Here is a 13,050-nt window from a genome sequence, read left to right on the forward strand (position 1 = left end):
CATCAACATACAATACTATGATGATAAATTTACCATTACTTAGTGTCTCGTAATAGACATAATGATTGTATTCACTCCCTCGTAAATTTCTAACTTAAAATGAAAGAATCAAATTTTTTATACCACTGCGTAGGTGACTGTTTGAGGTCATGCAACGATCTCATTAGCATTTAAACTTTCTTCTCTGCCCCTTTAACTTCACAATCTAGTTGCTTCATGTAAATCTGCTCTTCCAATTCCCCGTGCAGGAATGCAATCTTCACATCCATTTATTCCAGCTCGAGATTGTATTGGGCAATCAGCGCAAACACGAATATGATAGATACTTTCTTTACAACCAACGTGAATAACTATATGAAATTGATGCCTTCTCTCTGAGTATAATCCTTTACTACCTGCCTTGCTTTATATCTATCGCATTTCCTTTTAAACAACCACTTGCATCTGATCACTTTTCGGCCCACTGGAAGCTTCACTAGCTTTCATGTGTTGTTTTTGTGCAACGAGTCCATCTTATCGTCTATAGCTGCCTTCCACTTTTCAGCATCAAGCTCATCAAGAGCTTCCTGAATAGTAGACGGGCCCCCCTCATCTATAATGAGGGTATATGCGATATTAGAGTCATCTAGACTGACATGGATGATACTTTGGCAGAGATAAATATGCAAACAGAGGTACAGGAGTAGGTGGAGTAGACAACTATAAGAATAAACCCACCGCTTGGTGGGCCGCGGAAGAACATAGAGATGAATCTAGGATATCAATCTAATAACACCAAGCAAACACAAAGAGAATATAAGGATTTAACATGAAAAAACCTTTTTGGGAAAAAACTATTATACAAAGCGATATATAATTACTATGAAAGCAAAAATTACAAAGAGGAAGAGCTTACCCGATTCGAACAACCTTAAATCTCACCCTTGTTATACCCTTTGAAACCTTAAGATGATTTAGAAACCTTAGAATACCTCCCAATCCTGTTTACACCCATATACATAGCCTTGGAAAGAATTCCAAACGAAATTGGAAACAAAACCTACACATTCGTAGCTCTGCAAAAAATGTGCACAAAATCTGCCGATGGCATCGAACACTCATTAATGGCATCGAAGCTAATTCTTCGATGGCATCGAAACCATGTTGATGGCTTTGAATTATCTAGAGACAAAACATGACTTTTCGAAAATTTTCGATAGCATCGAACACTCATCAATGGCATCGAAAATGTGCCCAGTTAGTCCAACGACCAACTGAAGAAAATTCAGAAAACATCGATGGGATCAAGAACTATTCAATGCCATCAAAGGTGACATCGAACAAACTATTGATGGCATCGACAAACCCAGTAACAGACTCAATTTAAGACATCTATTACAACAGGCTCATCTATCGGCAAGAAAGCTCTTGTGTGACACATTGGTAGGAAAAATGCATGTGTATGTTATATTTCATGCAAGGGGTTACTTGGGCTAAGGAACTTAGTGTAAGGATTTGTGAAATTAACTGATTAGGGCCTATTTGGTTTTCTAATTTCCTATTAAATGCAAAGTAAATAAGCCATGGCACAATCATTTTTGGCTGTTTGTTTAAACATGAATTATATCTTGTAAATGGAAGGTCAAATACACTTGTAATGGACGTAGGTAAAGTATATTGTAATCAGTACATTTTTGCATTATAAAAAATACAATTTTACATGATCTGGGTGAAACAAACAATGTAACAAAATAATCATCGCAGCAAAATATAAGTGATGTCACCCTACAATAAGAATAAATAATCGTTACTCATTTACAGGCATTTATTATTCTAATTTGAAAACTAAACAGGACCTTAGAAAAAAAAGGCTAATCCACTAAAAAGAGATACTGTTAAGAGTAACAAAAGTTATTTTCTTACAATAAATGCTTCTTAGATTCATGAATTTGTATCTTTATTCTACCAAATTCAAATCCAATTTAGATTTATAAATTTAACATGTGCATAGATCTACTAAATTCATATCCTCCTTTCTATGATCTCATACAAACGTCGTAGGTCACCTGTGCCTCAGCATGTCTCTGGGAAAGACGCATATAACCAAAAATAAAAGTTACATCACTTTCTACTATTACGACACCAAATAAATGGAAAAAAGAGTAGTCTCATTACCCTCACCGTGTGAGGTTTATCGAAAGACACCAGCCGAATGCTGGGTATTTCGCACAACAAGAGATTGGAGAGGTGAATTTCTGCACACATGCCAACGTCATACACATGCAAGATCCAGACCAAAAATCAGGTGGGCAATTGCTAACATGACCTAGGAAAGAAAATGAACAATGTATCACCTGTTGCTCACCTGTCACCGGACAGGCGCATGTCAGATAGTGCCCCACCTATAGCTCATGGTCAGGACTTCTCACGTGTCTATTATATTGGCACGTGTGCCATGACTCACCTCTCCAAACAGTTCCCCCACATATTCACATCACACGTTCCTAATCAATCCTCTTTTTTGGGAGAGAAAATTGCATCAATGCTATTGCCACTACCTCCCTGATTAAACATGAATTCGGCAAGATCCTCAGCACTAGTCTCCATCTCTTTCCCACCTCGCCCATGCGAAGAAGATTCGCCATGCGCAGTGCTTCTTTCGCCCGTGCCATGGAAGCCCCTGTACATTTGCGCGTGTGGGTCCATAGGTGCATTTTTGTTCTTTTCGGTGGCGTCGAGGTGGCTAGAAAACCAGCTACCCAGATGAATGGAGGTAGACACGGAAGGCCCTTGTGTTGTGACTAGCATGCCATGTTGGGTTTCCGTTGTGGACAGCACGAGAGGTGTTGGCGAGGTCTGGCACGTATGGTGGCCACAGTAGGTCACTTGGACCATGAGGGGATCATCATCCAGACGTTGAACTTGCTTCTTCGCCTCACAGCCGTAGTAGTTCTTGTGCGTGCATCGGTAGTAGCCCCTGTAACATAGATGAACTTCATGAAAGGCACTTTGGTTCATCTAAAACAATGGTAGTGTTTTCCTTATCACTTTTCTAAGGGCCGTTAGGATGCTGTAATTGAGGCTTAGTTATAAATGATTTACAGACACTGTTTGAATGCTGAAAAATGTCTGTAAATTATTTACAACTTTTAGCCGCAGATGAAAATCCTGTCAAAAGTTGTGATTTCATTTACCTATAAATCATTTACAACCTAATGAATATAATGTTAAACTGTTGGGTGTAAATGAAATCTTTCTAAATAATTTATAGACTATCCAAACACAAACAACTATTTATCTATAAACATATTACAGCTTAAGCTTAAGGCCAAGCAGGACAGACTCTAAATGATTTACACCTGCATCATTTAGCTCTAATAAAATTTACAGGCATCAAACGAGCCCTAATTATCAATGGCATGTGCATGGAATGCTTGAGTTCTTGGTTTATGTCAATTCCATGAGTAAAGAAAAATAATTTGAGGTTTTAGAAATTTTACTCGTGCCAGAATTTTCTGAAAGTTATCAAATGGGGCCATTTTATTTATTTTTAATTAATTAATTAATTAATTATTTTTTTACGTTGTATTGGAAAAAAAAAATTAAACAAAATGGTCTTTCATGTCCACTGTAGTTGTAAAACTCGGTGGCCCTCCTCAGAATTCATCCAAGTCAACTAGCTTGATCAGAAACGAGCCAAGTCACCATGAAACTCGCTGATGAGCTAAACTCAGTTCAGACTGAGCATGACTCCTCAAGGCACCAACTCGACACTCGAACTGACTCACAATCTGAGTTAAGTCGTTTTTAAATAAAAAAGATGTAAATGGTCGGTGAAATTCACACTCATGACCTCACACGGTAGAGACAACTTCCTCCAGCAGGCTATACGCTAGCTGGGTTTATTATTTAGCTTACCTTTACATTATACTGGTATTGTTCCAAGTATCCTTAGTAAGGAAATGCTATTCTTGCTTAATTATAAGTATTGAGTCAAATCAAGTCTTCAAGTCAACCTAACCAAGCTATAAATTGAGTCGACTCAAGTTTTTTAGGCTTTAAATGAGATGTCCACATGACCATCTTTTCAAAAAAATTCCGAACTATTGAAAGGAAAATCCACAAATGTTGTAAATAATATTTCCTGTGGCTCAATCCAAATGCAGGCTTATGTGCACAAATTCATGATTTTTCTATTGAATGATAAAAACATTTTCTATCAACATTATAGAGGTGCTTTTGTATGTTTCTTTTTTCAAACTTGTGTAATTAAACTTTTCTTTTCCTTCATTTCTTTTTCAATCACAATCTTTTGTTTGCAATGAGAAAGAAACATAAGTTCAAAAGTAAAGTGCTACTACCTTCCTATAACTAAATTATGTTTATGTGACTATACATGTTATTGTCTAACAAAATGTTACTACTTGCCTATAACTAAATTATATTTATGTAACTCTATAAGTTATTTTCTAATAAAATGCTATTACTTTTTTGTAACTAAAATATGTTTACGTGACTATGAGTTATCTTCTAAGAGATTTTTTAAAAAAAAAAAAAGAAAAAGAAAAAGAAAAAAAGAATCAAACTAATAATTTTTTGAGCAAACCACTCAAAATCGAATCTTGAGAGGCATTTTACCATACCACTTGGCTTATAATGCTTTAAAAGTGGCCATGTTAGTGTGAGTGTCTTCATGAAAGCCATATGAAACACTATAGTATAGCTATTATATCCAAGGTTTAAAGTATTATTCAAAACTAGGGTTGGGATTTTATAAGAAAAATAAAGTTCAGAAATAAAATATTTATTTTTACAAAGTAAATATATAAATATATATTATATATGAAAACAATCAAAAACATTTTTATTGGATTAGTGATAAGATGAAGTTTTACCATAAGAAGTTCAAATCGGTATTCTGAACATAATTTCCCATCTCTATTCTTCCATCATGTACTATATCCAAGATCTTAGAACCAGTATATTATCACCAGATGTACACGGACACCGGTTTTGTACATAAACAACGTACATACACCTCTATTAGCCCATATAAGCTTACCCAAAATGGCTCAATACGAGGTGATGCAAGGTGATGCCACACACCTCCATTGGCCATATCATTAGCCATATCAGCCCGAAATGGCTAAATACGAGGTGATGCAAGGTGATACCACCGGGTTTCAGAGGTAACCGGTATGGTACACTACAAACGATTTAAGATCCTTGGGTTATATCAGCACCTGACTCATTCCTTTGAATTTTTTCATTAGCCGTTGGTGTTGTGGAGCCGAGGCATTGCAATCCATTGTCATAGCCGTTGCAAAACATAAAAACATAAAATTTGCAAAATATAAAATAACACTATGTTAGAGTGCATTTGGTTGCGTCAAATATCATGAATTCTTAATATTTCATGACTAACCATCGGTCTAACTTGATATTTCATGACATTTGGTGCAACCGAACGCCCTTAAAACCTCAGCCGTTTTTCCATTATAATAACAGCCGTTAAAGCAATCGCTGCTGCGTAGCAATAGATTTCATAACACCAAACAGAATAACATTTCTCTAGTAAGGATGCTATTACCGTCATAACATCTGCAAACGATCACGACGGCAGGACCCAAAACTCATATGCATTCCATAACGGCCGTTACGACAAACCTAGTTCGTTCAGGGTTGATTTGGTAAAATTACCTGGGGAATTTTGAGTTGAGGATCTCCTTCTGTCCGTACTTCCTCCAGGTGAATCCATCGTCCGGTGGAGTCTCCGTGTTTCCCTCACGTGGGGCTGGTACTGTTATTGTCCGTTTCTCACCAGCATCCTTCCTGCACGTTATTATAGAATCGTTAGTACATACACCAATCCTTCAGTGTATATTCATACCCATCTGATCATCTATGTGGATAGAAGGCTCACCCGATAAGGTCGATAAGATGAACCTTTGGGAAGTGGGACCCAATCAAGGTGAGCCGTTCCTCTTTAGAATGCCAAAAAAAAAAAAAAAAAACCCCACATGTTGTGGATTTAAATTTCACCTGCTCCTGGATCTTGCAACGGACAGAGCTCCCGCCGTAGGAGAACTCATGCCAGAATCAGATACCTCGGCAGCCTTGATTTCTCCGCTTGAGCCCGAGTGCGGAAAACCGTCAGTTTCCCCAGCGCTACAATATTCCATAAGGCTAGACCCGGTCGGGATTTCCGATCCCAGCTCGAGCAGGCCCTCACGTTCCGACAGCACGCCGACGTTGAACAGGTTGCTTCCAGCCAAAGCATTGGAATGGAAAAGATCCATGGGTTGGGTGTAGCCGCTCAGGAGGTCCTGTGGCACACGGGTGCCTGACTGTGGACCACCACACGGCTGGGACGATGATTCTCCAAAGATCATGTGCTGGCTATCGGAATTCAGTAGGCCAATGGCCTTGTTGAAGGCTTTAGTGATTTCTTCACATGAAGAAGAGAGAAAATGAGGTTGGTTTTCTAAATAACGGAGTTTTGATTCAAGGTCTTTTGCTAGTTTGCACCCATGGAGGATTTGAGACATGGCTTCATTGGTTTCATCCATGGATGTTTGATTTATTTTTTTACTCTCTTCTTCTTGTTTTGGGTTGTTTTGGATTTGAAAGGGTATATAGATTTTAAATGGGCTGACGGAACTTTTTGGTAGGCTTCCATGTTTGTGCACTTGGGAGGAAATGACATGGAAATAGAGAACCTTTTACCAATCTGAGGGACCGCCACCTGAAAAGGATGGTGATATTTCGTGGGCCCCAACCCCATAACCACCCTCGGCAATCGGAGCCATTTATCTGGTGAAATCCATCGTGATTAACCCAAATTGTATAAATTCAACGAATCAGATTATAGGACCCGTGGGTATTGATTTGTTAACCCTTTGCCTCTTTTATTTATAACCATTCATTTACTGGATGTCACCATACCCATTAAATCGTCCAACTAAGGTAAATTTCAACTCATCAGCCATCCATGGTGGGGCTGACAGGATGAACGTCTCTGATCATGGAGAGTGGGTCCCACATGCGGTGGATGGTCGGAGGAGAGAGGGGGAGTTGCAGGAGCATTTTCCATGTACTTTTATCATACGCAATTTAGAAAATAGAGAAGGTCTATGGGAACCCATGACTGGGTCACGGTCCATGTGGTTTTACACTTTTTCTCGAGTCTATGGGGAAGACTTGGGCATTGAAACGGCCCTTGAACGTTGAAGGTAGAAACCTTTCACTGGTCTTCTATTCTTCGAGCAGAAGGTTTGTAAAGAAAACCTCGCTTTCCCTCTGAACACGCACGTATGACACACATGTGCCTGCTTAGAGATGTGTGGCCGTGCAGGTCGTTATTTAAGCGCACCTCCCTCATATGAACGCATGCTCCCATATGTATGTCCGGGGTGGCGCGGATTGCCTGTGCCACCGAACACAGGAGGTTCCCGTGGTCAGAAGCTATGTGAGGCCAAAGAGATTCCCGTGAGAAATCCATTCCGTGCATCAGTTTCGCAAGACCATAATAGGACAAGATATTAAAAATCAGGAAGATCCAAAACTCATGTGAGCCACACCAAACGAAACAGTGGGAACCGAAAAGTTCACCGTTGTTTTGTGGGCTTTCAATCCTCACTGTTTTGTGTTGTATGGCCCACCTGATTTTTAGAATCCTGTTCTACTGGGGTCCTATGAAACAGGAACTTCCTGTGGCCAGGGGCACAGGCAATCCCGGTCGGTGTTGAGACCCTCGGGCTTCTTCGCTACCCGACATATGCCCGATACATGCTGTGTAAATAGGCTTATATACGTGTGTGAAGCTTTAGAAATATTAGATTAATCAATATATATTTAATACTGTGAACGCCCTCCCTGAGGCGCGTGCGTGCTGCCGAAATGTGTGACACGACACGCGGTGAAAAATAACCTTTTATGGGATGGTATTTTTGTTGTTCATTGCTGTTTATTTTTATTCTTTTTTTTGAGATTTTTTAAAAGGTTGGCCTTATATATATAGTTTATTTAGTTCATCTTAGCTTTTTGTCCGTACAGTATCTTTCTCAAAGACAACAATCAAATTATAACGTCTAGGGAAAATCCGTAGAAAGACCCAAGTACCACCTCGGGCAGAAATTCCTAAAGAACGTATACTGTGAAAATTAGATGAAAATTAATTAAGTACTAAACTAAATTAATTGGTGGATTAGCTTGAACCACTATTTATACAAACCGCAAGACCCAAAACTATTAAAATCGCTGGCTCAACATTACTTGAAAACTTCGGAAAAATTCCAAAACCCTGTTGCTCTTGGGAGCACATTGAAACTTCGTATCGGACCTGAAATGCTCGTCGAAAGTCCGATGACCGTGAAACTATAAGGTTACGACCGTCTTATTAAGCTTTATAACCAACACAGGAATCGAGCCAAATAGTATCCATAAATACACAACTTGAGCTTTGAGCGAAGTGTGAGAGAAACGTGAATATCTTTAGAAAATGAACCTAAACTTAAGTGAATTGGACCATTCGCGTGGGGGAAAAATTGAAGACTTCAGACCGTCAGTTTCTGACCCAACTGCACCCATGGATCAGGAAAATTTTCCTATACATATCTATATACTTGTGGCTCTATCGAGTGACAACGACTGTTGATCTAACACAGGTCTGTCACGGTTGATCGGCTTATCTAAACGTGCTGAAATCGTAACTTGGCCTAGATCTATTGTCATGAGACTTACTTTGTAGCATAGACAGGTAACGAACCTCCATATGAGTCTCGTTAGCCTGAAACAGACACCCTTCGGCTATAACCTAAGTATACCATAGCCCTAGGGCCATTTGAACCAGTTCTGGGCCTATTTAAAGACCTTAAACTACCCCATTCCCATTTCATAGGAATTTGTTCCAAACCCTAGGAGAGAGAAGAGAGAAAAGAAGAGAAAAGAGTGAGGAGAAGAGAGAAAGCTTGGGAGATCGTGGCAATGTTTCTCTCCCACGACTACACGTACTAGATCGCCTCTCTGTTATGCTACACGACTCGTTCTGATGACGATTTGGGTAAGAAATCCAAACCTTAATGCCATAGTTAAGGTATAAAATAGTTGTTTGTCAACCTAGCTAACGAATTTTCCTAATTTAAGTAACCGATGTTCTGTATACGGGAACGTAAGATTCGAACCGAGTTCGAAACGAGTAATATGACGAAAGGTGCGGACTATAAACATTTAGGTTATGGTTTTCAAGGCTTTCATTGTTGACAATGATTTATGTCTGACTTGATTGCTACCATATAATCTTAGTTACGACGTTTTCCATATATTATACATGTATGAACTATGTTGGACAAATATGCATTCCATGTGTTTGTTGAAATGTTTGAATGAACTTGAAATTATGATTTTGTGCTTGTCATAATATCTAATCTAAGATCTATGTTTGTTATATGCGTTATAGCCTAGGTTGCATAGGAAATTGCTATAGTTCATCTCATAACTCACTATAAGAAATATGGTTTTTACTGATGAAACATTTACCGACGAAATTTTTTTCGTCGGTAAAAAGGACTTTTACTGACAAAATATAATTTCGTAGGTAAAAGTCATCTTTACCGACGAAAATATTCGTCGATAAAAGGTATTTTGAATTTCTTAAATGAAAAGTATACTTTTATCGATGAAATATAAATTCGTAGGTAAAAGCCACCTTTACCAACGAAAATTTTCATAGGTAAAGGGTGTTTTGAATTTCTGAAAAACCAAAAAATCGAAAAGTTTACTTTTACCTACGAAATATAATTTCTTAGGTAAAAGTCATCTTTATCGACGAAAATTTTCGTAGGAAAAGGGTGTTTTGAATTTCTAAAAAACCAAAAAATTGAAAAGTTTACTTTTAAAAGCCATCTTTACCGACGAAAATTTTCGTAGGTGGGTGTTTTGAATTTTTGAAAAACCAAAAAATTGAAAAGTTTACTTGTAGCTACGAAATATAATTTCGTAGGTAAAAGCCATCTTTACCAACAAAAATTTTCGTAGGTAAAGGGTGTTTTGAATTTTTGAAAAACTAAAAAATTGAAAAGTTTACTTTTACCTACGAAATATAATTTCATAGGTAAAGGCGTAATTTACCGACGAAAATTTTCGTAGGTAAAGGGTGTTTTGAATTTTGAAAAAACAAAAAATCGAAAAGTTTACCTTTACCTACGAAAAATAATTTCGTAGGTAAAAGCCATATTTACCAACGAAAATTTTCAAAGCTAAAGGGTGTTTTGAATTTTTGAAAAAAGAAAAAATCTAAAAGTTTACTTTTACCTGTGAAATATAATTTCGTAGGTAAAAACCATATTTACCGACGAAATTTTTCGTAGCTAAAGGGTGTTTTGAATTTTTGAAAAAAGAAAAAATTGAAAAGTTTACTTTTACCTGCGAAATATAATTTCGTAGGTAAAAGCCATATTTACCGATGAAAACATTCGTCGGTAATAATGATTTAACTTTTAACTTCAGAAGTTTTCCCACTGACTTGAAAAGTCTTGCGGTAAGAGTTTTACCGATGAATTGATTCGTAGGTAAAAATATCTCACAATACTTTTACCTACGAAACTATTCGTAGGTAGAAAACGTGGATGAGACTTTTACCTACGAAACGTTTCGTAGGTAAAAAAACGTGGATGAGACTTTTACCTACGAAACGTTTCGCAGGTAAAAAATGTGGATGAAACTTTTACCTACGAAATGTTTTGTAGGTGAAAAATGTGGATGAGACTTTTACTTACGAAATATTTCGTAGGTAAAAATCTTTTTTTTTTTTTTCAATAATCCAGCACAAAATTCCTGATATACACCCGTTACAATAGATTTCACCATGATATACACCTGTTATATAATATATTTCATCATATTCACATTCACATCCATACAAACCCAAACTAATGAAAAGAGAAAACATATCAGAGGTGATCCTTATCTCCTTTGATGGATTCAAGCTACATGTGCCCTACCTAACTTCCTATAAGGAGAAGTTATATGGGTCTTGGAATAATGTTGGTGACAAATCCACCTTGTCTATTAATATTATCATATTGTGTTAGGACATGACTCTAAAAATGAGATAAATGCAAATCTCATATAATCTATGCTATAAGAGATAGTGGAGATGAAAATAGATACATTGTAATGCTTGAGTTCGAGTATGCTTGCCAACAAAGCAAGATTTTCTTGTTTGTTGCCATGTGATTGGGCTACATTATTACATCAATTGGGTTTAAGTTCGGGATCGGGTTTAGGTTTGGGTTTTCAAGTTTAGGTTTAGGTTTAGGTTAAGGAGTTGAGATTAGGATTAGGTGTAGGTTTAGGTTTAGGGATTTGAGAATACATTTAGGTTTTAGATTTAGGTTTAGGTTTAGGTTTTAGGTTATATGTTTAGGTTATAGGTTTAGGTTTAGGTTATAGGTTTAGGTTAAGGTTAGGTTATAGGTTATAAGTTTAGGTTATAGGTTATAGGTTAAGGTTTAGGTTATAGGTTTTGGTTTAGGTTAAGGTTATAGGTTTAGGTTTAGGTTAAGGTTTAGGTTTAGGTTACAGGTTATAGCTTTAGGGAATTGAGAATAGGTTAAGGTTTAGGTTTAGGAATTCGGGTTCAGTTTCAGGATCGGGTTTAGGTTTGGGTTTTCAAGTTTAGGTTTAGGTTTTCAAGTTTAGGTTTAGGTTTAGGTTAAGGAGTTAAGATTAGGATTAGGTGTAGGTTTAGGTTTAGGGATTTGAGAATACATTTAGATTTTAGTTTTAGGTCGAGGTTTTAGGTTTAGGTTATAGGTTTAGGTTTAGGTTTAGGTTATAGGTTATAGCGTTAGGGAATTAAGAATAGGTTAAGGTTTAGGTTTAGGAAATCGTGTTCGGGTTTGGGATTGGGTTTAGGTTTGGGTTTTCAAGTTTAGATTTAGGTTTAGGTTAAAGAGTTGAGATTAGGATTAGGTGTAGGTTTAGGTTTAGGGATTTAAGAATACATTTAGGTTATAGGTTTAGGTTTAGGTTTAGGTTATAGGTTATAGGTTTAGGTTTAGGTTTTAGGTTTAGGTTAAGGTTAAGGTTAGGTTATAGGTTATAGGTTAAGGTTTAGGTCATAGGTTTTGATTTAGGTTAATGTTATAGGTTTAGGTTTAGGTTAAGGTTTAGGTTTAGGTTATAGGTTTAGGTTTGGGTTATAAGTTATAGCTTTAGGGAATTGATAATAGGTTAAGGTTTAGGTTTAGGAAATCGGGTTCAGGTTCGGGATCGGGTTTAGGTTTGGGTTTTTATGTTTAGGTTTCGGTTTTCAAGTTTAGGTTTAGGTTTAGGATAGGGAGTTGAGATTAGGATTAGGTGTAGGTTTGGGTTTAGGGATTTGAGAATCCATTTAGGTTTTAGGTTTAGGTTATAGGTTATAGGTTATAGCTTTAGGGAATTGAGAATAGGTTAAGGTTTAGGTTTAGGAAATCGGGTTCGGGTTCAGGATCGGGTTTAGGTTTGGGTTTTCAAGTTTAGGTTTAGGTTTAGGTTAGGGAGTTGAGATTAGGATTAGGTGTAGGTTTAGGTTTAGGGATTTGAGAATACATTTAGGTTTTAGTTTTAGGTTTAAGTTTAGGTTATAGGTTTAGGTTTAGGTTATAAGTGTAGGTTATAGGTTTATGTTTAGGTTAGGTTATAGGTTAAGGTTTAGGGAATTGAGTTTAGGTTATAGGTTATAGGTTAAGGTTTAGGTTTAGGTTAAGATTTAGGTTTTGGGATTTGAGAATAGGTTTAGGTTATAAGTATAGGTTTAGGTTAATATTGTAGGTTATAGGTTTAGGTTATAAGTTTATGTTAATGTTGTAGGTTATAGGTTTAGGTTTAGATTATAGGTTATAGGTTATAGTTTTAGGGAATTGAGAATATGTTAAGGTTTAGGTTTAGGAAATTGGGTTCGGGTTTCGGTTTGGCTTTTCAAGTTTAAGTTTAGGTTTAGGTTTAGGTTAGGTAGTTGAGATTAGGATTAGGTGTAAGTTTAGGTTTAGGGATTGGAGAATACATTTAGGTTTTAGGTTTAGGTGTAGG

At 37.0% G+C, this 13,050-nt stretch overlaps 1 protein-coding gene across 1 annotated transcript; it reads right to left on the bottom strand.

Annotated features, from left to right (window-relative positions):
* Positions 1 to 1,643: 1,643 nt before the first annotated feature.
* On the bottom strand, positions 1,644 to 6,739 carry LOC131222310 (WRKY transcription factor 55-like). Its single transcript, XM_058217335.1, has 3 exons — positions 6,022 to 6,739; positions 5,680 to 5,811; positions 1,644 to 2,956 (listed from the first exon to the last, which is right to left on the bottom strand). Exons 1-3 carry the CDS (start codon positions 6,546 to 6,548, stop codon positions 2,488 to 2,490), a joined length of 1,128 nt encoding a protein of 375 aa, XP_058073318.1. The 5' UTR covers positions 6,549 to 6,739; the 3' UTR covers positions 1,644 to 2,487.
* Between the last annotated feature and the right edge of the window lie 6,311 nt (positions 6,740 to 13,050).

Source organism: Magnolia sinica, chromosome 13 (assembly GCF_029962835.1).
Source record: "Magnolia sinica isolate HGM2019 chromosome 13, MsV1, whole genome shotgun sequence".
Classification (NCBI taxonomy): Eukaryota; Viridiplantae; Streptophyta; class Magnoliopsida; order Magnoliales; family Magnoliaceae; genus Magnolia; species Magnolia sinica.